The sequence below is a fragment of the Stegodyphus dumicola genome, chromosome 9, assembly GCF_044657685.1.
Source record: "Stegodyphus dumicola isolate Sdum_Otavi_A_Nest chromosome 9, ASM4465768v1".
NCBI classification, from domain to species: domain Eukaryota; kingdom Metazoa; phylum Arthropoda; class Arachnida; order Araneae; family Eresidae; genus Stegodyphus; species Stegodyphus dumicola.
Window position 1 is genome coordinate 16,335,537 of NC_140776.1, and position 22,725 is coordinate 16,358,261.

General features: G+C 32.8%; 1 protein-coding gene across 7 annotated transcripts in view; it reads left to right on the forward strand.

Annotated features, from left to right (window-relative positions):
- The window catches only part of LOC118184793 (cell adhesion molecule Dscam1-like), a 1,226,874-nt gene that overhangs the window by 1,102,196 nt on the left and 101,953 nt on the right, over positions 1 to 22,725 (forward strand). For 4 of the 7 annotated variants that reach the window (XM_085823248.1, XM_085823251.1, XM_085823253.1 and 1 more), the window contains one exon: positions 5,421 to 5,502. In XM_085823248.1, the coding sequence (XP_085679374.1) occupies positions 5,421 to 5,502 (82 nt within the window). Of the gene's footprint in view, positions 1 to 5,420; positions 5,507 to 22,725 lie in introns of all 7 variants that reach the window. The other 3 variants (XM_085823249.1, XM_085823250.1, XM_085823254.1) reach the window with 1 other exon arrangement.

Below are 22,725 nucleotides of genomic sequence, written 5' to 3' on the forward strand. Positions count from 1 at the left end.
AGTTGTTGTCGAATAATTATAATGTATTTCAGTGTTTTCAATTTATTTAGGGGTGCCTTTAATTGTCTTTAAATATTTTTTTCTGCTTCAGTTAGTTATTGCAAATTTTGCTTTTAAAATTTCACTGTAAAATTTTAACTATGGATCCATAAAAATTTATTACGTTTTGTATGGCATGTGTTTTCCCCCCTTTTTAAGTTTACAGAAGAAAAGAATTAAGTAATTTATTTCATTTAAATTTTGTCTTCGTACGGCTCGCTGTTTAAATTGAAAGTAAAAATTGGACAGGATTTCTATAATTCGCCCCAAAATTCCAACTAACATCCTTTTGCTCATAAAAATCCAGAAATGTAGGAAAATAAAACATTTTGAGTTATTTCAAAGTAAAAAATTTACTATCTCCTCGAACTGCGCTGTTTAAATTTCACCCTGCGCTGGTGTTTCACTGCATAGCCGTGGCTCTTTGGTACAGCGGCGCAGAGGCGAAACAGGTTTACATTGCGTCTATGGAAGCTTTCATTCTTCTCCTTAGAGATTCTTTGCTGACACTGTGTGAGGCGTCTGCCTGCGTCTCATGGGGGCGGGGACACGGCGGACACTTGTCAAGATTGGCAGGGGGAGGAGTTATAGCACTGCACAGCGCCGTGACCACCTATGACACTGGCGGGGGGAGTGACGGGAGGAGTTATAGCGGGCGAACAGCACCGTGACACCCAGACCCAGCGGCACACCACGGTGCTTCAGACAGCACACTGGTGTGCCGCGGAACAGCGGTTGGGAACCGCTGCTCTAGGCAATCCACGGTAGAAAATGCCGTTGGGTGAGAGGACCGACCCTTTTTTTGCAATGCCACCTAGCGGCTCGCCGTTTGCGTTCCAAAAATACATTCTATGAAGAATATTGCTCGTATAGCTGCGTTCTATTACCCCTTAAAGTTTTGCCCTCTTGTTCACATTCACCCTGTATATTCAAGAGTTTCAAATATTATTACATTCAATCTGCGTATAAAAGTTTTATAACTGCTTTGAATGATATCATATTATTCACACTTATAACTTGTAAGCGTGCATTGTATTTAATATCGCAAGCTTTGCAATATTACATACAAATGCTTTATATACGTCACATAAAACTAACATATATATGGATCACGTAAGTCCCAATTATACTTTCGTACTTAAAATCTTAATGAATATACTCCGATGAGGTATTTTCGAGATTCATAAACACTTTTTATTGCGAGGATGCTACATTACTAAATATGAGTTAGCAGAAATTTCAATTAATTGTCATGAAGCTACTAAAGCAAACACTAACAATGTAATTCAAATCAACAATAGAACAGCCTATTGGGTAATCAATCTCAGACCGAGGTTCAGCTTCGATCGCTCCTATTTGTCTCATATGTTTGCATAGAGAGTGACTTTATCACAGCATAAACGGTCAGCTTCCATTTAAATGATTAGAATAGAAAGCTGTTAAATCCGTGAAACAGTTTGTCTTCAACTCTTGATGTACAAATTTGTACACCAAATCTGGATCTTTCCGTATGTTCAATTTTATCGCGCAAAATCAAATAACTGTCATATTTGCTTACAATCGGTATATAACTAAATATTAGTTACTTTTATCAATTATTAAATTCATTTAATTTTAGTTAGTTTTAATTTAAAGTTAATCTTTTTAACATTCATTTATATTTTACAAGAAGCGAGTAAGATAACGTTAAGTAGTTCAAATTATGGTATTCAGTATTAAACAAATGCGAGATTGAATTTATAAGCGTTATCTTCACAGTGACAACAATTTATTTAAATTTAATTAGCTATTCAGACTCCATTGAAGTTTATATGTTTTCTAAGGAAAGCTATGAAAATTCAGTATTTATGATAAAACTAGTCTATAGGATAATCAGGTTCTCTTAGTATTCTTCGTAGATACGCTGATATTCTCCGTAAGTTATCAGCAAATTTATAATAGCAACAAATTCTAACTGGAAACGTGAATATTTCAGCAATGTATATTACTTTAGAAACTTAAATATTTCGGTAATTTATATTACTCTGGAAACTTAGATATTTCAGCAATTTATATTACTTTTATTTTTTATTGTATTCTCTATCACAAATATTCTATAGCGAAATCTCTTGTGGGAACCACGTGACTTCCTGTTACATATAACACTCATTCTTTTATGCACTTCATTTAAACTTATTTCCTCGAATTATTCTAACTTAATCAACCGATCCCTCGAGGTCAGTTGAAAATAACATAAAAAATTGCAAATGTATGTGCAATAAATATCGTTTTCTTTTTTTTTTCCCTTTACATCCGCTCTACTATTTATTCCATATATGTGCGTACTTTTCTACATTCTTATTTCATATTTTTATATTTATATTGTTATTAATTCCTATATAATATTAATAAAATGAAACGTGCGTAATTCGACAACTAGTGTTTTTTATTTTCTGATGCATGTTACTGAATTCATAAAAATAATAGTAATTAATAGCCCTAAATTTACCTAATGACTTATTTGAACATTCTCGTTAATAGCAGATATGAATATATATATTTTTATTCGGGTGAACAATGTTTTTGTTCGTTAGGTTACAACATATTTCTTTTCCCATAATGTATCAAAAGCTTTGTGCAATCTTTCACGCGAGAAGATACAAATCCTCTTGTTATTGAATCCATTTTTATCTGGTTTGTCTCAAGAAAATTGTTAAGACATATTTTAAAGAATAAAATTACTGAAGCAATATTCTTTTGTAATAAACCTAAGTAATGTTTTCGTTTCAAGTGATAATAAGAAATATATTATTATTGGTAGAAAAACTGTTTTAAAGGGTATACAAGCATTAAAATATTTTATTTATACGCGTTGGAAATGGATGAGCATACACAATCAACAATTCTTCTTCCCTGTTAGTCCGACACGTGCATTCATCTTTTGTTAGAAAACCAAAATCAAGAACTTTTGAAATAACAGATCTGATTAAGAATTATCTTTACTGTTGTATGCATATTCATTTAACTGTACAGTGATACATCTATATATATATACATGATATAATTTTTAAGCCAAAATTCATTTCAAACAGTTAAGTATTCCTAAAACTTTCATTATCATGGAACGGAAACAATAAAGTGAAAGAAAACAGGGCATATAAAAAATTGGTTAATGTTTTAAAAGTTAATTATTGTTGTTTCTGGAATTGAATATGTACAAGCGTTATTGTCAGCAGCTGATAATATTCATGTTTCTGCTGATAATATTCTGCGCTGTTAGCAGCTCGCTTCCTATATATACCGGTGGGCCAGTTTCCAAGACTGTATCACAACAGAGCAAGATATTCTGTGCACTCTGTTTGAGGTGTTCAGATTCGTGATTATAGTGCAGTCTAAATATACATTTTTTTAAAGGTTCATCAGTGTTATGTTTTTAGAAATTGACACGCTTTGTGTGACATGGTGCGAAATAGTGTATAAAATCTTCTTGCCTGAATGAACTGTAACCGAGTCCAAAAATTTTGGAAAATGATTTAAAGCCCAAATGGAGACCAATTATGAATATCACATTTTAAGACTGCATGGAAACCTTGGTATGGAAACATTCGTATTTTCTCATCCCTTCCATCTATGTTAATGCTTCTCTAATTTGTTTTGTGAATCTAATGATGGACAATTGCCCATTCAAGATTGTCCAGTCCTAAAACCAGAAGCAGTGGCCACTTTATTTTGGAGGCCCCTAATAGGTTTTGTTACCATTTACGCTGGCGCGTGCAGGTATCGCCTTACTCAACACCTCTTTCAAAGCTTAATTGTCGTAGCGGAAGGCATTGACCCCTGCCCTCACAAGGCAGCAATTGAAAGAAGTTTTCGTCCCTTTGTGTGGAATTCTTATCGATCTCATGAACCCTTTAAACCCTTTACGGTTCTTGTTCTTCATTTTAGCCATGCTCTACTCTTAATTATTCATTATTTCTTAACGAAGTTGTGTATGTTATTGCTGTTTTCAGCAAAGGTACTCTGGAAGCCATCACCTTGGTCCTTGGTCCTAATAGGTGGCACCGTTGTGTCAAAGAGAAGGACAGTTACAACCATACCTTGCCCGGGATTCAAGCCCGGGCCCTTTGGTACCCCAGTAGGCTTTCCTAATCACTATACCCGGCTAATACTTCTCTAATATATCACTTCGCAGCGCTCGAACTGACATGCTGCGCATTTAATATAACCTTTTTTTTTGAAAAGAACTCGGTTCCAGACTTCTACATCATGTGACTCCTTTATTTGGAAGTTCATTAAAATCAGCTTTTAACTATCATCACTGCCGTACAGTTCGAGAAACAGCATGAATACAAGTCGAACATGATATGTGACGTTTGGAATGAAATCGATTATCGTGTGTTTGTGTGTCATATGACCATAATATAATTAACGAGAATTGAAGAAATGCAATTATTGCATGAGGAAAGTGGATCACCGAGGGTGTTGATAATATATGTTAAACTCTACGATGAGAAGTAAAATGTCATTAGCTATTAAAATCCCCCCCAATCTTTTGATATTCTTTATATGCACTTTAATATATTAGCTTAGTAATTTAGCACTTTAGTAAATTTAGATATCCTTGTCTGATTTAAATAAAAATCCTCGTACATAGTTATAACGATGTGTAATCTCGAAGATTATTCGTGCTGAGCACATTGTATTCTGAAATGTACGGCTATCCATTTTGCCACATAAGTTTATTATACTACTTGTAAAGATATATATATGTGGGATCCATATCTAAAAAAATCCAAATTTTTCTTTTTCTAATAACTATTTTACGTGAATGACCACGCAAGCGGCTAATTTTTTTTTTATAATTTTACTTTCTTAAAATTTTCTCTTCAAATAGTTTCCAGGGAAATAAAGAACTAAACATCCATTATTTAATATCATCATGTGAATAATTTTTTGTTATTTATTTTATATCAAAAGTTTTCTTTGTGCAATTACATTTTGTGTTTCTTGAAAAGCAAAGATTATAATAGAGAGAATATTAAATAAAACAAAATTCGATTCTTGAATTATAAAAATAAATATATACAAATACAATAATTTTCATTATTATTATTATTTCTGCGTTACGAAATGTTTGCCATGAAAGTAATGTGAACGGTTTTTTAACGTATAAGGACAGTCCTTATAAACGCCGGATTAAATGAGAAATTTGCATTCTGAATGAACGCTTTGTCGGTGAAATATTTGCTAGTTGCTATTTATAATCAATTCTTTTTCCGCGTCTCACATAAAAATATCTACATCCTTACAGCTTTGTAGTGCATGCAATTTTTACAATTATTGTTCATGAAAGGCTTGTAACGAGCTTTCAGAATAATTTGTTCCATTTTCATCTTTTTCAGCCGGAATACGAGGAACAGTATTCGCAAATCAAGCGACTACCCCTTTCCTCCTTGCCAACAACCAACCTCTATCAAGCTCCTCGTAAGTGCGTACAAAAAATCTTTATTATTATTTTTCGTTCATGTATATATGTATAAACGTCCATACACATACCACTTAAGCTTCCTTCTTTTGCTGCAAACGAACCTATTCATCGATGGAATGGCGTCGAAATTCGCTTTTTCTTCTCAGAAATTTCGCCGATAGAATTTCTAAAGTTTCAGAAGAGGCGATAAATACCGTCACATTCAAGAGAATTCATTGTCGTTTAGTGGCGTTTGTCATCTTTTTCAATTCCCGTAATTTCAGAGTTTTGATAAAGAAATCTTTCTGATTTCAATCATTCAAGCCTTCATTGTGCTTGCATTTGGGGGCATATTTATTTTGCGCTACTATTAGAATAAAATACCGTATTTCTCGCAATTGTGGAGTTTATTGAGAAGGGAAATCGAATTAAAATGGCTTTATTGAATGAATAGGAGCCCGATGAAAGCTTTTAAAGAAATATTTGTATTTATTTAAGGAAATGTCATTCGCTACATCCTCGTCACATACAATCGATTATAGGTACTCAGCATCATTTCACTGGGACTGGATGAGATCAATACCTACATTTTTAGTTGCAAAATAAATTATTTTTCAAATTCAAAGTAGGAAATATGATGTAACCTGATAAGCTTAAATCTGAGACGCAGATCATCAATTTAATTTCAGTACTTAATTTATATTTGAATCAATGATGAATATTCTTTCTCAAACAGATAATTGGAAGCAAACTGAATTATAATATATATATATCACAACTCTAGAGTTCATTATATTCCAATTTCATTTTAATGAGGTCAAATCTCATTTTGTTGTTGAGATTAGAGTGGGAAGTCTGTAAATAGAATAAAAAGTAGTAATTTAGTAAAATACCAGTATTTAGAGAAACGTGATAGACATTTGCCATGTATAATTTCCAAACTCTGAAATTTTCAAGTCTAATGTGATATAAGCAGTTAATTTAAAGTGTATCCTTTAGAAACCTACAGGACAAAACGGTAGGCTTCGACAGTCACATGTAGTCTGTGAGCAACAAATTGAGAAACGCTTAGAATTCTAAGTTATATCTTAGACATTTGTAGAGACATTAGGTTAATTGGAGAAGCCGGAGAGATGAAAAATTAGCAACGCCTTCGCCGGGAATCGAACCAAGGTCCTCTGGAATACCGGCCTAGCGTGCAGAACCATTACACCACAAAGGCACGCTAGGAAGGTGGGATAAATACCTTATATACTCCCCCTTTTAAAGGACGACTGGGGTTTTAAGGGGACACAATCGCCAAATCCTGGGTGTGGAGAAACCTCATCCAAACTTTTTTTTTTTAGTTCGGGGGTCACTGTAGAGACAGTAGGAACTGAGGATATTCACATAAAATCCCCAAGAACTGACCTCCTGGCATTCCAAAGGTTTTTAATGAAAGATAAACACCAGTATACAAAGTTTCAGAAAATTATGCAACGACTCCCTTCCTATGGCCTAGATGTCTCTCAAGTGTAAGTCCACATACTGTTTAAACTTAGTGAACTTTAAATGCTGTGATTATGGATAAAATCGCTCCGCTTTACAATAACTGCAATAAACCAATATATCTGAAATAGCCCACGAACACCCACCTCTTTATCATTATTATTACAATTCATTTTAACATTGTGTTGCCAATACTAATTATAATTATCTCATTATGTTTATCTGTTTATTAATTATGTATATCTCCTACTTTTGTTGCACCAAATCAGATGTTCAATTTATCTTGTGAATCTCAAATTGTATTCCGACTATTTTTTCATCTACTTATGCCCTACATTATTACTTTAATAAATACTGGATGCGGGGCGTACTGTGGGATTGCACGATGTACCATAATAGGCAAACTCTAGACCTTTTAGAAAGCTTCAGTCTATGCAAATTCTTATAAAAATTACAATTCACCTCCCTTTTCTTTTTCCTTTTTTTTTTTTTTTTTTCAAAGAGTTAGTATGGGAAGGCATTACCAGTTAACCTATAGTACATCGCTGGTGTCCCCCATACCTTTGCCTTTACCTGTAGAGACATTAGGTTAACTGGAGAAGCTGGAGATATGAAAAATTAGCAAAGCCTTCGCCGGGAATCGAACCACGGATCTCTGGAATACCGGCCCAGCATGCAGAACCACTACACCACAAAAGCACGCTAGGAAGGTGGGAGAAATACCTTATACATTCAAAAACTTTGTTCATTCCGTTAGTTAATAGCATTCTCATAGATATATTAGGTGAGTGCTAAAACGTTCGTTCATTTATGTTTGAAAAATACATAATTATTAACATTTTTGCAAAGCCAAGTGCGAGACAGCTAAGACTGCTAAAATTGCATTTGAAAATTTCAAATGAAAAACACTAAAATTCTGCTTATGCTGCTAATTAAAATTCCTGAGTTACTTGCGTATATTTGTCGACATTTCGTAATTTTTAATATATGTATACATATTTGTAATAAAAAATTTCGAGATGATAGCGCCTACGATGGCGAACAAACTGATGCAAACGGCTTGAAAAGGTTGTGTTGGTGGTACCCAAGAATATTATTTCTGCCCTAGCAGGTTCAACACTTCGTTTTTCTTTTTCAACACATTCCTGCACCTAAAATACAGAAATCAATTGTTGCAAAATACGCTCCCGCTCCTCAGTGATAATATTTCCACACTCCTATAACACATCTGAAGTATGAAAGAAAAGCTGAAGAATGGCTGATTAGGTGGCAGAAAAAGCCCAGAAGTGCCTAAATTACAATACAAATTTGAATGAAGTTATAATTCGAATTTATTTCTTTTAATTAATTCAGATTTTGGTTTTCAAAATTTAACATCTATTTCGTATAGAAGACTATTTTTTGTTGTGCAAGTCCATGCGTCATTAGCGTTATATAGGAATCATCATATAAGATATAATTAGCGTTATATAGGAATAATCATATGGGAAGGAATTAATTTTAAAATGGTGTAGTTCCGAAATATGTTACTATTAACAGGATAGAAAGGAAAAATAATCAAATAAAAAAGGAGACTTAAGTAGCCATTACAAATAAAAGCTAGAATTTTATTACGTGTTCTTCAGCTTACATATACTATATGATTAGTAAAGACTACATCTCCAGATTAAACAAAAGGATTTCAAGCAAATTTCCCTTTATTTATTCATAAGAAAATGTATTCTCACAATTATCCTAAAACTCAATTATCATAAAATTAAATCTTAATTAAAGAATTATTTCTAAATAATTAGAATACATTACACTAAAAACAAATCATGTAGGCACATTTTTCTAAACACGGGGCTCACCAACGGCTGAGCGGTAAAGTCACTGAACACTGGTAGATGGCTCAGGATTTCGAGTCCATTTGAATAGCCATTTGAATCCAAATATTTGAATGGGCGTTTCCGTGGTTTTCTCTTTGTGTAACATGGATTCGAGCCAGTTTCCCTTAGAATGCCCTCCGTGAAGATATCCCTCTTCTCAGGCAGATAGCTGTCTTGTGCTTGGCTATAATTAAATAAAATAAACCAAACTATTTCCAAAACAATAAGGGTAGAAAAAGATGCGGAAAGGCGGCATGGTTAATAATCTGCAGCCATCAGTTAAAAATATTTATGTCAATTATTTACAAGTTAAAATTAGGATTATTTTACTTTTTGAGAGGTTTTTTTTAAAAGAAATTGCGTTTAGATCATTTTCTCTTAAATTGAGAGGAAAATAGTTTGCAGATCAAATGAATAAAATTTTAAAATCTCATTTCTTGTTTTTAACTTCTGCCAGGTTTATAAATTAGACTTTTACTCACTGTTTTTAATCATCATAAATTAAAATGAAAACAGGGTTTGAAAATTTCATCCATAAACTCAAATTTCAATCCAATATCTTAAAAATTAATAGTTTAAAATATCATTTTAAACCAATTTTGATCGTAAAAATGTTAAAAATTTGAACATTATGGAACTATCTCACTTATCTCGGGAAAGCCACGTTATTTATTTCAGTTTTTCATTTTTGATCATAAAAGAACTAAAATATTATATTACTGTTTGAATACAACTTTAAAAATTCAATCCTCTAAATAGAGCCTTGTAAGTTTGAAGTTACAAAAGTGCTTTATTTTAACTACTAGGTTTAATATTTTTTACTCTTGATAGTCTGCACAGGAAGTAGAGATACAAATATTTTAATCGACATGAATTATTATTGTCTATTATATTATTGACTATTATATTCGAAGGCGCGCTAGGAAAGCGGGAGAAATACATTATAAGCTTATTTTTTTTTATTTTTTTCAGTATGTGCTCTTGTTTTTAACAGTACTAATACGTAAATTTATGAGAATCAAAGCAAAATGTTTAGATCAGAACTTTTAAATATATTTTATCTTATATTATTAGTCTAGTGCATTTAACAATTTCTAACCAAGCTACATATTTACGTTTCCTAAACCTATTCTAGTTACTTAAGATATTTTAATAAGGTTCAAGAACATTAGTAAAATATCTTGTTATTAAAGGTTAATTATCTTTGTAATAGGTGCTCTTTACCTCTTATAACCCGTCGAAGTAATTACATTGCATTTTAGACGAAGAAATGAACCTTTTAGGTAACGTACATATTTTTGTAAGGTGAAAAATAAGTTTCTCCTCCAAAGCCGACGTTAAACATTTATTATGTCTTCTTACGTCACGAAAAGCATAAATTTTGAGCAATTTTAAAACTGCCAAAGTAGACGATGGAGAATGTGATTAAAGTTTACACTGTTCTTGGATGCTACTCTAACACGATGTATCACAGGAAAAGCAATTAACGAAATGTTTCTTTAGCTTAACATAATTAAGTTAATATTTAATAGAGGCTTAATGAAATAACGGGTCCCCAGCAAAGACGTTTGCATTCTTAAGGGGAAAATTAAATTTCCAGAGCACTTATTATGATAAAACAGGAAGAGCAGAGGGACTGTTTAGATAATGACCTTTCAAGTGTGGGAGAAAGAGTGAGCTATGTCAGATGGTCCGAAAACTTTCTGATCCTGAATATTTTTATGGGCAATTTAAAATTCTCAAAATCGTTATTATATAAACATGTATATTAAATGTTTGTACGAGCTGGATTGGTAAGACTGTTGTTAACAAACTACCCGCTCCCTGTATTTACTGAAAAAAAAATTACTACAAAAAAAAAAAAAAAAAAAAATCTGAAAGGTTTCAGATATAAAATTGCGTCCAAAGAGGCGTTTATGTTAACATTTTATGTGTTACCTTTATTTATTAAATATCATGTTCTTCGCACTTAAACCATGAAACTCAGTTCAAGAGCAATATCGCAAAATACTTTTAAATTGAGCATATCTTTAGAATTTTCGATATGCAGTCTCACGCGCTCGATATATAGTTCGACCGTCTATTGCGAAGCCTCTTTTGGCATTTCGCCAAAACACTTAAAATCGCACAAAAGGTGCTGCGAGGTGAGAGGTCACGTGAAAGTTCTTTCTTCATCGGTAAAAGGGAATTTATATGATCGAAGGAGGGAAAATCCTTATGTCATAGGGTGATGATGTTGCATCAATTGTCTTTCGAGACTTTAGTTTTTTCCCCCTTTTTTAGATTTGTAGAAAAAGTATGAATAAATTATTTAAAAATGAATAAATTATAAAAAATTACAAAAGAAGATCTTGAAAGCGTAACGATAGAAAAATGGAAGAAGTACTGCAGTCATGTAGAAAATGACTACTGGAAAAAAGGTGGTTTGATTGAAGATTTATGTGAATCTTTGATTACTTTCTCTGATGAAGAGGAAGACAACTTCGATATGTGTAGTGACTGTGATACAGAATAATAAGTACTGAAGTAAGAAATTTCGTTTTTTAGATCTCCAGTACATGTAATACTGCATATAGCTTTCAGCGCAAAATCGAAGCGATGTAATATTTATTTATAATAATATAGTTATTATAATTACTATAATTACTTAATAAATATAATAATTATTTATCACTGTATAATCATTATAATTAATTAATAGGATTTTTTTCAGTGTGTAATAATGCAGATAGATCGTAGTTCGAAGATAAAAAAGATAAACTAATTATCAATTACAACGTAATTATAATAATTATTATAATTAATTCTAATAATAAAATTATTAGAATTCATTCTAATAATAATATAATAATGAAGATCATAAATAATAATAATTGAATAATTGTAATAAAATTTACTTATTATGATTTTTTTTTTAGAAAATAATGCTATACTGCAAAATTAATTTTAGAAAACACTTGTATTTTTAAGAATATATACCTAAATGCTTAATATTAAACACAATTTAATAAAACAGCTAATAACAAATGATGATCAGCATATCAGCTTAGATTACTTAAAAGCAATTTTGTGTTATGTCTGTGCCCTTTGAACGCTGTGGAAATAAACTGGGAAAATGTAAAACGAAAAAAATCCCTACGATATTTTCCACCCTGATTCCATCCACCCTATTTTAAGAATAAATCGATCCAAATGGCGCATGCTTGTTTGCGCTCATGGTCGCCGGTAAGACGGTCGAACTATACAAATGTTTTTTTTTCTGTACAACTCTGCCATTGCTCGCTCTGAAATCCTTGAGTTTGTTAATCAAAAATTCGTTAAAGTTTTACAAAATATTAAATCGATAATAAAACTTATTCCAAATTTGAAATTTGGGCCTATATTCGCAGTAGGATTACGCCATTCAGAATTGGATGGCTCAAGGTACCGTTGTTTTATCACAAAGCAATACATTTATGCAAGATTCTTCATTATTTAATTTCTTCAAATATAATACAGGGTGATAATATTTGGAGGCTACAGTTTGAAAAGTGATACAGTCGTTTCAACGCGAAATCGCAAAACGAAAACAGATTCTCAGGGGCAAAGTCCCTTTGGACTAATTATTTAGTTCATACCAAGAGAGAAGAAAAACATGTAAACGGAATAAAATATAAAATTAGGTACACAAGTTTGCTGTTAATACTAATTTTATATTTCGAGGTACAGAAACGTAATTTTCATTCGTAGATAGGAGTGCAAGGGATAAAATGTGAGAAAATTTCGCTTAAAAGCGTTTGTACTGTAAATCCCAAATTGCATGTTATAGAAGATTATAACACGGTTTTAATTTAACCCCTTGACATTCAAATAAGACAGAAAGGAAACATACAAAACGTGATATTTATCTGTTGTGAGAGGAAAATATACAAAGCATGATATTTATCTGTTTTAATGGGGAAAACATGCAAAACAGGATCAAGACACTACTGCAGCAGTTAAAAAAACCTAATAATATACTACGCCAGCGTTCGCTGAAGAAAGTTCTTGCCGTCTCGGAGACGTCAAAGTCTACAATGACACGGGGAATAAATGACGTATCCCCAGACGCCATTGTATGTCAATGGTTTAAACCAGAGATTGTATCCACTCAATAAAATATAACACGCCTCTACATTGCATCTTTCATGTCATCATAGTTGCTGCTCAGGTACCTGCAATCGAAAATGTACTTCCTCAGTTTCTGAAAATAAAAAAAGCCTCTTGGAGGTTGATGGATTTGGTACGTGGATGATAAGCTGAAACTGACATTAAGAGTAGTATGATAAACGTGATTCTCGCGTATGGATCTTTTTTCATGCAAAAATGACTTTTCTGTACCGTATAAAATTTTAGTTCAATGTAGCACCGTTTAGTAGTGCAAAGCAAGAAGTAGCACTAACACAGGGTGTAGAGCCTTTGTGTTGTTTTCGGGAGCATTCACAGTAGGTCCTTCTTAAAAAGACTGCGTAGCGAATTCTCCCTATGTCTTTAAAGAACAAATACTGCAGGGCAGTGGCGTAGCGAGCATAACTTGCGCCCGGAAAAATACCTTTTTAGCTTTTTCAAATTTGATTTTTCATGAATTTATGAGTTCAAGTTCTAAATTAAGCAAATTTTATATCTGAGAGTAAATTAAACATTTTCAATAGTTAAACATTTTGAATAGCTAACCATTTTCAACAGTCTTTTTTTTTTTTTTTTTTTTTTCTTGCTTTAAATGTTAGTTTCTATTTTAAATGTAAATATGAATCATCTAAATTCCAAAACATATAAATATAAACAAAATATAGTATAAATAAAATATCATTAATAAAATAATATAAAATTAACAAAGTGATATAAGTAAAATAATTTAAGTAAAGTGTAACTATAAATTATAAATTTCAATATTTCAAGTTGAATTAAATTCTTAAAAAGGCACGTAAAATTCGTCGCTCCAAAAATTATTTTCTCTAAATTTCAGGTTTTAGTATGTGATTGAAACGAAAAGCGAGGCAAATGAATTAAATAAGTCGATATAATTTAAACCAAAATAAGAACTGTCACGTACGGCAAATCACCTAGCAATGTTCGAATTCCATGCAGTTATACAGTGGCTCACAAAGTTTTCGACACGTACGAGTTTCAGTGAAATATTGCTTTGTTCATTAATAAACATTAATATTTGAGAATGGGAATTTTTAATAATATCTATGCATTATCCTCACAAAAATACATTAGTTATGCTATCTATTATTCTTTATCCTGTTTTTTTAGTGTTTCATATTTTGTGGTAGTTTTAAATTAAAATTTTAAATTTAATTAAAAATTTAGTTAAAAACTTTTAACTAAATTTTAAATTTTTATTTGCGTTGTTTTAAATTCTGATATAAACATAAATTCTGGCTAAAAAATTTATTTTATTGTCTTTAAAATGCCTGTTTCTGAAAAAAAAAAAAAATTCCTTTTGTTCAAAATTGTGATTAAATGAAAAAAGTGAAATAGGAAATACGCACAATATTTATGTTTCAAGAATGGTAAGTGATTCTTATTTTGCGCATTTAAAATCTTGGATCAGAATATTAAGCCCACAAATACTCTCTGAAACCTTTCATTTTTGTTGTTTTCTTGTAATAACGAGAACTGAGGTTATTGATATTTCCAAAGCGTATAAGCTAAGTAACCTGGTTGAGGAAAATAAAGTCTGGCTTGTGTTCAACGAGCGATTTACAATGAAATGTAATCGAGAGATACTAACAAGGATAATCGTATTTTCAAACGGATTCATTCGAGATTTACGGTTTTCCGATAACGGCTAATTAATCCTTGAGGAAATATATCATTAAATACCGATAATTTTGCCATGTAAGGACGTAATAAGCTGATATTAAATATTTAGCATTTATTTTCGCCATGCAAGAACTTTAATATATAATTTTTAAATAATATTTCGTATGGACATTAGAATGAATAAATGAAGCCTGGCCTTTATAGTGTTCTCAACAATGCATTGCTGGTGCTACTTTACGAAGTTTTATTAATTTTAGTTTTTTTTTATATCTCTTTGGATTTCTGAAATTGGTCTTATCAGTTAAATGTACAGAAATAATCCATCATCTTAAACCAGGAATGGCCAATCCGCGGCAGGTGGCACTGTGGCGTGTGTATTGTATGGCGGAGTATTGATAGTGGCACGAGAAAACTTACTGAAGAATTAAATTTTTTGAAAAAAAAATATCATCTGTATAAACTCCGTCGATAGAAACACGAATAAACACTCTAGATTAAATATAGTTAAATCTTTGAATTTTAGTCGAAGTTTATTTCACCATAGCAACACTCCATCACACAATAGTTCTAGGTTTGGATCAATATATGTTTCTAAACCAATGTTTTCTATTATGTACTTAAGAAAATCAAAATATCGTTCAAGATTACCTAAAACGCCTAATTTTGTTAGTATCTTCAATATATAACCTTAATATAGATGGCTTAGTTAAAAAAAAAAAAAAAAAAAAAAATCTGAAATGTTTCAGATTTTAAATTACGTCCAAAGGGGCGTTTTTTTAACGTTTTGAGTGTTACCTTTATTTATTAAATATCATGTTCTTTGCATTTAAACCATAAAATTCAGTTCAAGAGCAATATCGCAAAATAATGTTAAATTAAGCATATCTTTAGAATTTCCGATATACACAGTCTCGCGAGCTGGAGATAAAAGTATTTTTTTTTTCTATATAACGTTGCCATTTCTCGCTTTTAAAGCATTGAGTTTGTAAATCAAAAATTCGTTAAAGTTTTACAATCTATAATAAAACAAATTCCAAATTTGGGATTTCAGATGCCCATATTCGCAGTAGGATTTCGTCATTCAAAATTCGATGGCTCTATGTACCATTGTTTTATCACAATGCGAGAAATAGACAATCATTTATGCAGATTTTTCATTATTTAATTTCTTCAAATATAATGCAGGACTCTAACATTTTGTGGCAACAGTTTGAAAAGTGAACCGACGTTTATGAGTCCGACGCAAAATCGCAAAACGAAAACAATAGTCCTTCAGGGACAAAGCCCCTTTGGACTAAAAACTACATGATCAAAAACCACATCAAATTGGATCAAAAACAAATTAAGTACTTAGTGTTAATTTGTACAGACAATAGGAATTTTTTTCTGGGAGAGACGTGAAAAATAAGCAGTGCCGTCGCAGGGACTCTAACCTTCAACTCTCGAATACGCGCCGACGTGTGCTAACCGTTACAACATGAAGGCATGCAGAAAGGATGGAGAAAATGTCTTATATATACCCCCTTTTAAAAGACAAATGAGGAGTAGGGACCGAATCGCCAGATACTGGTGGTGAAGAACCATCATTCACCAACGTTTTTAGTTCGGGAGCCACTGTAGAGACATTAGGAATTTTTTTATACTGGAGAAGCGAAAAAAGATGCCCTGGCCGGGACTCAAACCTGCACCTCTCGAATATTCGTCGAGTGTGCTAATCACTACACCACGAAGGCATGCAGGAAAGAAGGAGAAAATACCTTATAAAATGTTTCAAATTATTCAATTTTATTTTGTACAAAGCTTAACTGACGGAACCTTTAAAAATATTTATGAACAATAAAACCGTAGTTTGTAAGTTTGTTTTATTTATTATATATCAGTTTTAAATGTCCACTACTCAGACTTGCATATAAACGTGTGTTATTTGCATAAAAATTCCATAATCAGCCTACAAATAAGACCCTTTCATATTTTATAATATACTGGAAAAGTTAGAAGTGGCACGCATAACTTTTTTTTTTTAGTTAGTGGCACTCATCCTAAAAAAGTTGGCCACCCCTTTCGTAAACAAAGTCGTGTGAAATGTGGTGTAACTTTTAAATATCTTGATCTAAATTTGGTACTGTTTTGTTATCAGGACCGGTTCAGAAATGTATGTACAGTCTGTGTACCATACGAAAAGCTCTCGACAGTTAGTCTGTAGCTGTCTGTTGTCTTAGAAACGTGCCTTGTCTTTTTTTCCGTAGGGGTGTCTTGAAGATTTACGTTTGAGTTTGCCATCTTGGCGCATTTAAAGATGAATTGCCAACCCTTAGTTCGCCTCTATTTGAAATATACTAGCCCTGTTGCTATAGAGACTGCCACTGGCCAGACACTCTGGCGGGAGCTCTTCTTCTCGTAGACAGATAGTATATACGTTTGTATTTCTGTATGAATGTGTTCATATATGCATATACACGTATATGTACATATAATATGTACATATATACGTATATGTACACTCATATATACTCGTGTATGTATATATATACTTATATACGTATATGTACACTCATATATACTCATGTATGCATATATACATATATTTCTGTATGCACACATTTCTGAATCCTGTCCCGATAACGAAAACCGTACCCAAAATTTTATAATAGTAATTTACGGTATTGTACAATATATATTAAACTGTTCCCTATGTATTTTGTCATTTTATGTACTTCGAGATAAAAAAAATACATTTTTATCAGTACATGAATTATTTTGCAAATACCTACGAGAACAGCTTCATTAGTACTTTAAAAAAAAGCATTCAAAATAAATGTTTCTCTCTTAAACGCTTAACGACCGACCCTCGAGATATCTCGGGAATAGATGCCGTTTCGAAGTTCGACTGTGGAAGCGGCTTTTGTAATTGGTTCCTCCATGACCCTAAGCACCAGTCGGCAACTTCGCCACATTTGTAAATTAACTGCAAATTCAGTTTGTTTGATTGATTACTAGATTAACACCTGTTGCAGATTGGGATGTGCGCTACGTGTTGCCCCATGTTTCAGATTGTAGCGTATTATCAATGCCATTTATGGATCGTAAAATGTATTTACTTAATTTTTACTTTAACTCTTATTACCTATTATTACCTTAACTATAGTTCTGTATTACTTTTGTCTAGATTATGCTATTTTTTCGCTGCTTCATTGAAACCCGAGTTAACTCGGGTCATGTCATGAACGAAAAAATTACGTTTTTTTATTTCCTCGAAAAAAATTGTTTCTTTATCTGTAGGTAATAAAACACTTCAGGGATTTTCGGCATAATTTTTAATATAAATTTGGTCATTCTGAGGTTCATATTCTGGAAAATGTAATTAAATATAACTATTTAATGTTTCAACAATTTTAAATATATATATATATATATTAGCTACGCTAGAAGTAAGCGGTGTTGAAAATGTTATTCACATTTATTTCAGAACATTTCATGCAATTATGTTAAGAACTTATATTATAGAAATTAAACGAATAGGCCTAATTATCTGCAGAAAGATGAGTAATCCATACACCTAAGGAATACCATTTATTAAATGTTGTGTGTAACGGTAAATCATGAGGATTCTTAACTCGAGAATAGCTTGAAATAAGTATTTCGGGTAAACATGAGTGACCAGGTTTTGTTGATAAATATATCCTAGGTATTCTTAATATTATTGATAGAATATTGTAAAGATTTTACAAAAATGTATACTAGTTAGAAAAAAGGTTTAATTTGTCAAATATTTAGAGACATTAGGTTATTTTAAGCAAGAGTACACGAAAAATAAGCAATGCCTTCGCGGGACTCGAAACCTGGACCCCCGAATACGCGTCAAGTGTATTGACCGTTACACCGCGAAGGCATGCCGAAAGAGGGGTGAAAATACCTTATATACTCCCTTTTTTGAAAGACGACTGGGGAGTAGGGGATTTATAAAGGGCGACACAATCGTCAAATCCTGGTGGTGAAGAATCATCATCCAGCACCTTTCTTTAGCTAAGGCCCCACTCCAGATTCATAAGGTTATTTTCGATGTCAGTAAGTTGAGGAAATGTGCAGTCTATTTTCGGGCGCTACTGTAGAAATATTAGATTATTTTAAGCAAGAGTACACGGAAAATGAACAATGCCCTTACGGGGACTCGAAACCTGGACTTCTCGAATACTCGTGGAGTCTGCTAACCGCTACATCACGAAGGCTTGTCGAAAGGGGGAAGAAAATACCTTATAACATTACTACACGAAGCAAAGGCTAAGAGTTCAATTTGGATTTTAACACCATATACATTACAAACCCTAACTGGTAATACCAATTAAATATTTTCCTACCATTTGTGTAAAATTAAATCACATGAGTACTATTTTAAGTTTTTTAATTAATTTTTTGTACTTGTATAGAAAAGAAGTGATAGAAAATGAATATGGTTTCAAATATAAACTTTCAAACACCTCATGAATATGAATGTAGTTTTTCGCTGCTCTTAATTTTGTTGATTTTATTTTTATGTTATCTCTCATTGAATGAAAGAGATGTGTTTCCTTTCGATTTTTGCGCTTAATTTAAATATTTTATACAATATTGTTATTCGGTTAAATTTTATATGCAATGTAGGCTTCGAGTCGCATTACGTAAATGATGTATGTATGCAACATTTCCGCAAATGTAATTTGATTACGTCGTAATGTGATATCACATTTATCTTAAAATGAAAATTAATTTTTACGAGCAGTAGCACAAAAAACTAAAATAGTTTGCAAACATTTTCAACAATAGGGAAATAAGCAATTTATTCAAGAAGTGTTCATCACGAATACAGAAGCCACTTTCAAAATATTATGATGGAATTTAATATTCATGGAACTTGATATACGTGAAGAATGTACAATTAATAATGTAGAGATGAAATATTTATAAGATGTTCTGATTTGCATTCTATTGATGTAAAGTTAATTTTCCAAACAGAATTTATTCAAATCACAGCCTTTAATAATTCGTTTTTTGAAATTAAAAATATATATACTAATGCTTCTTTCAAGTATAAATTTCATAAATTTAAATGCTTCAAATGTTAATACTTCCTTTCCTTGCTGAAAGTGATTCATATTATGCGAGAAAGAAATAGAAGCTTCGGAAATATATATTTTAAGATTATTTCTTTACTTTTTAGACCATTAAAACTTACCAGAAAATTAACGTATTCTGTTTGTTTCGTTGAAAAACATATTTCAATTAAATATATCTTGCATATTTCATTTATAGTATATCTGATATGTGCAGAAATACAACTAATTTCCATCTCATCTGGATGAAAGTAAATTTCTCTTAAGTTATAAGGTATTTCTCCAGCCTTCCTAGCGTGCCTCCGTGGTGTAGTGGTCAGCACACTGAACCGGTATTTCAGAGGTCCGTGGTTCGATTCCCGGCAAAGGCGTTGCTAATTTTTCATCTCTCCGATCTCCCCTCAAAAAAATTCTAATGTCTCTACAAAGTATCGAACTGATTGTTTTATGATATATAATAATAGTGAAAACACTAGTTGAATGCATTTGCGCTGTAGGTTTGGTTTATTTAAACACGGCAAAACTCTCTAGGAGTCTAATGGAAAAGATGCCTTCTTGAAGGACTTTCTAAGAGAAACTGACTCATACATACATTATGCATTGAGAAAAGCCACGAGGATGCCCATGCATTCAGCTCGTTCGCCGGAATTAGAACCTCAGGCAAAATTATCAGTGTTCAGAGATTACAATCTCACTCCTTTTGGTAACATACACTACAGCGAGACTCTAAATAGAACTAATGTCTTTAAGCAAACACAAACATAAGCAGGCTTAAAATACTCTTTTAATAAGAACTCAAATAAACTGAACAGAAGACATCCCTGGTCCTTATAACCCCATGCAGAAGTTTGGCGTATACTCCAAAACTAGAATTTTAAATTAAAACTTAGTTAGAGGAAGACTACAAGAAGTATTAAACTCGCAAGTTGGCTCAAATCTACACCGGCGTAAGAGCACTATTTGCAAAATTAAAGCAATGTTGTAGACAGGAATGCTATCGTAAAATATGAACTAGTAACGTGGCCTTGACCAGACGGAACACGCTCACTTAAATAAATACGCGCGAGCTAAAATGTGCATTTTGGCCGGAAAACAGGATAAGGATAAGGAACGGGGGACGTGGGCACTATGCCTCTACCATACGGTTAATTAGTGTAGCACAACGTCCACCATGATCTAGAGAACCCTTAGGACAACACTAATTCAAATACGTGAGTACATAATTGAAAATGAATGATTGATTATAAACAATTGTGGTATACCTTGGCAGTAAAAATGTTGCATTTGTGTAAATAACAGGTTGCGATACATTTAACATAATATGATGTAGTTAAGAAATTATATCTGTTTTTGCATAAGACTTCTAACAAGCGATATATAATTATACTTAATACATGACACAGCGCGAGGATAAACTCCTGAGGAGAAGTCAAACATATAACTATAGAGAGATTATAATATGATAAAAATACGGTACAGTATGATACAAATCCAGTATAAGATGAAAAAAATACAGTAGTTTACAGCAGATTACAGTAATGATGAATACAAAAGTATGAGCTAATTTGCGGTAAAATACATTGAAATTATTACGCCAGTTAAAAATAGATGTGCATATGATATGATCCCGAAAACAGGAAACAAGAAGTGACACCATACTTCGGAAAATAAAATAACTGGCTAATTGAAATAAATAAAATATTTGCAACGTATACATACACTGGCCAATGAATTAGAACTCAAGATCAATATTTTATTAAACCACCATTTTCACGGTAACTGTTCTGATTCGTTCTGCGAGTCTACATTCATTTGGAGTGCATTTGCATTCACAGTATAGCATACATCGACTTTTAGATGCTTTTTAATTCTAATTTAGAACAGCCTTTTAGATGTTCTAAATTAGAAGGAAGGGGGGAGTACTGTCGGATGCGCCTTTCCACCATATTCCAGACATTTTCTATGGGGTTAAGATCTGGGCTATGCGGTGTCTAGGGAAGATGTTGGAAGTCATTTTAAACACTTCTGGCACGAAGTATATTGCATTATCCTCCAAGAAGTATCCGTCGCCATCAGGCTAAAAATGCAACATTGCAGGGTGCACGTGATCTGCCAGTACATCTAGGTAACTCATGGCTATTTGTTTACCCTCGAGGAACACAAGGGTACCACTTCCATGCCAGCAGAACATGACCCATCAGTCCCTTACATAGTGCGAGTAAGGCAAGTTGGATTCATGGCTATATTCGCCAAATGCAATTTCTCCCATAAGTGCAAAATAAGGTGTAGCTTGATTCATCCGACCACATTACCGGTTTCCAATCCTCAATCCTCAGATGTCCAGTATCCTCTTCCCTTTCCACCACTGCAAACGAATTCTTGCATGTCGGGCAGAAATGAGTAGTTTTCTCACAGACACCCGACTATGCATTCCTATCCTCTGCAACTCTTTGCGCATGGTTCGAGCTGAAACCTGTTGGGAAAATCATTGAATGACGATGTGTTTCAGCTAAGGCATAGTAGCGTCCTTGTTATACCATGTGTCAGTTGAGGCTCAAGATAGTTCCTGTTATGCCGTATAAATCGTCCGAGATGACGCCGATCACTCTCTTGAAAAACTGTGCTCGAAACGCAGTTAAGTCTTCTAGAGATGGACTGTGGGTTATGATTTAATAATCCCTCAACTGTAATCCCTGAACACTGGTAATTTTGCCTGAGGTTCTAATTCCGGAGAACGGGCTGGATGCATGGGCATCTTCGTGGCTTTTTTCAATGCATAATGAATGTACGAGCCAGTTTCTCAAAGTCTCTACAAAGTTCGATATTTTGTAGAGACATTAGGATATTTTTGGAAGCCGGAGAGATGAAAAATTAGCTACGCCTTCGCCGGGAATTGAACCACGGGCCTCTGAAATACCGGCTCAATGTGCTGACCACTATACCACGAAGGCACGCTAGGAAGGCGGAAGAAATATCTTATATACTCCCCGTTTTGAAGCGCGACTGG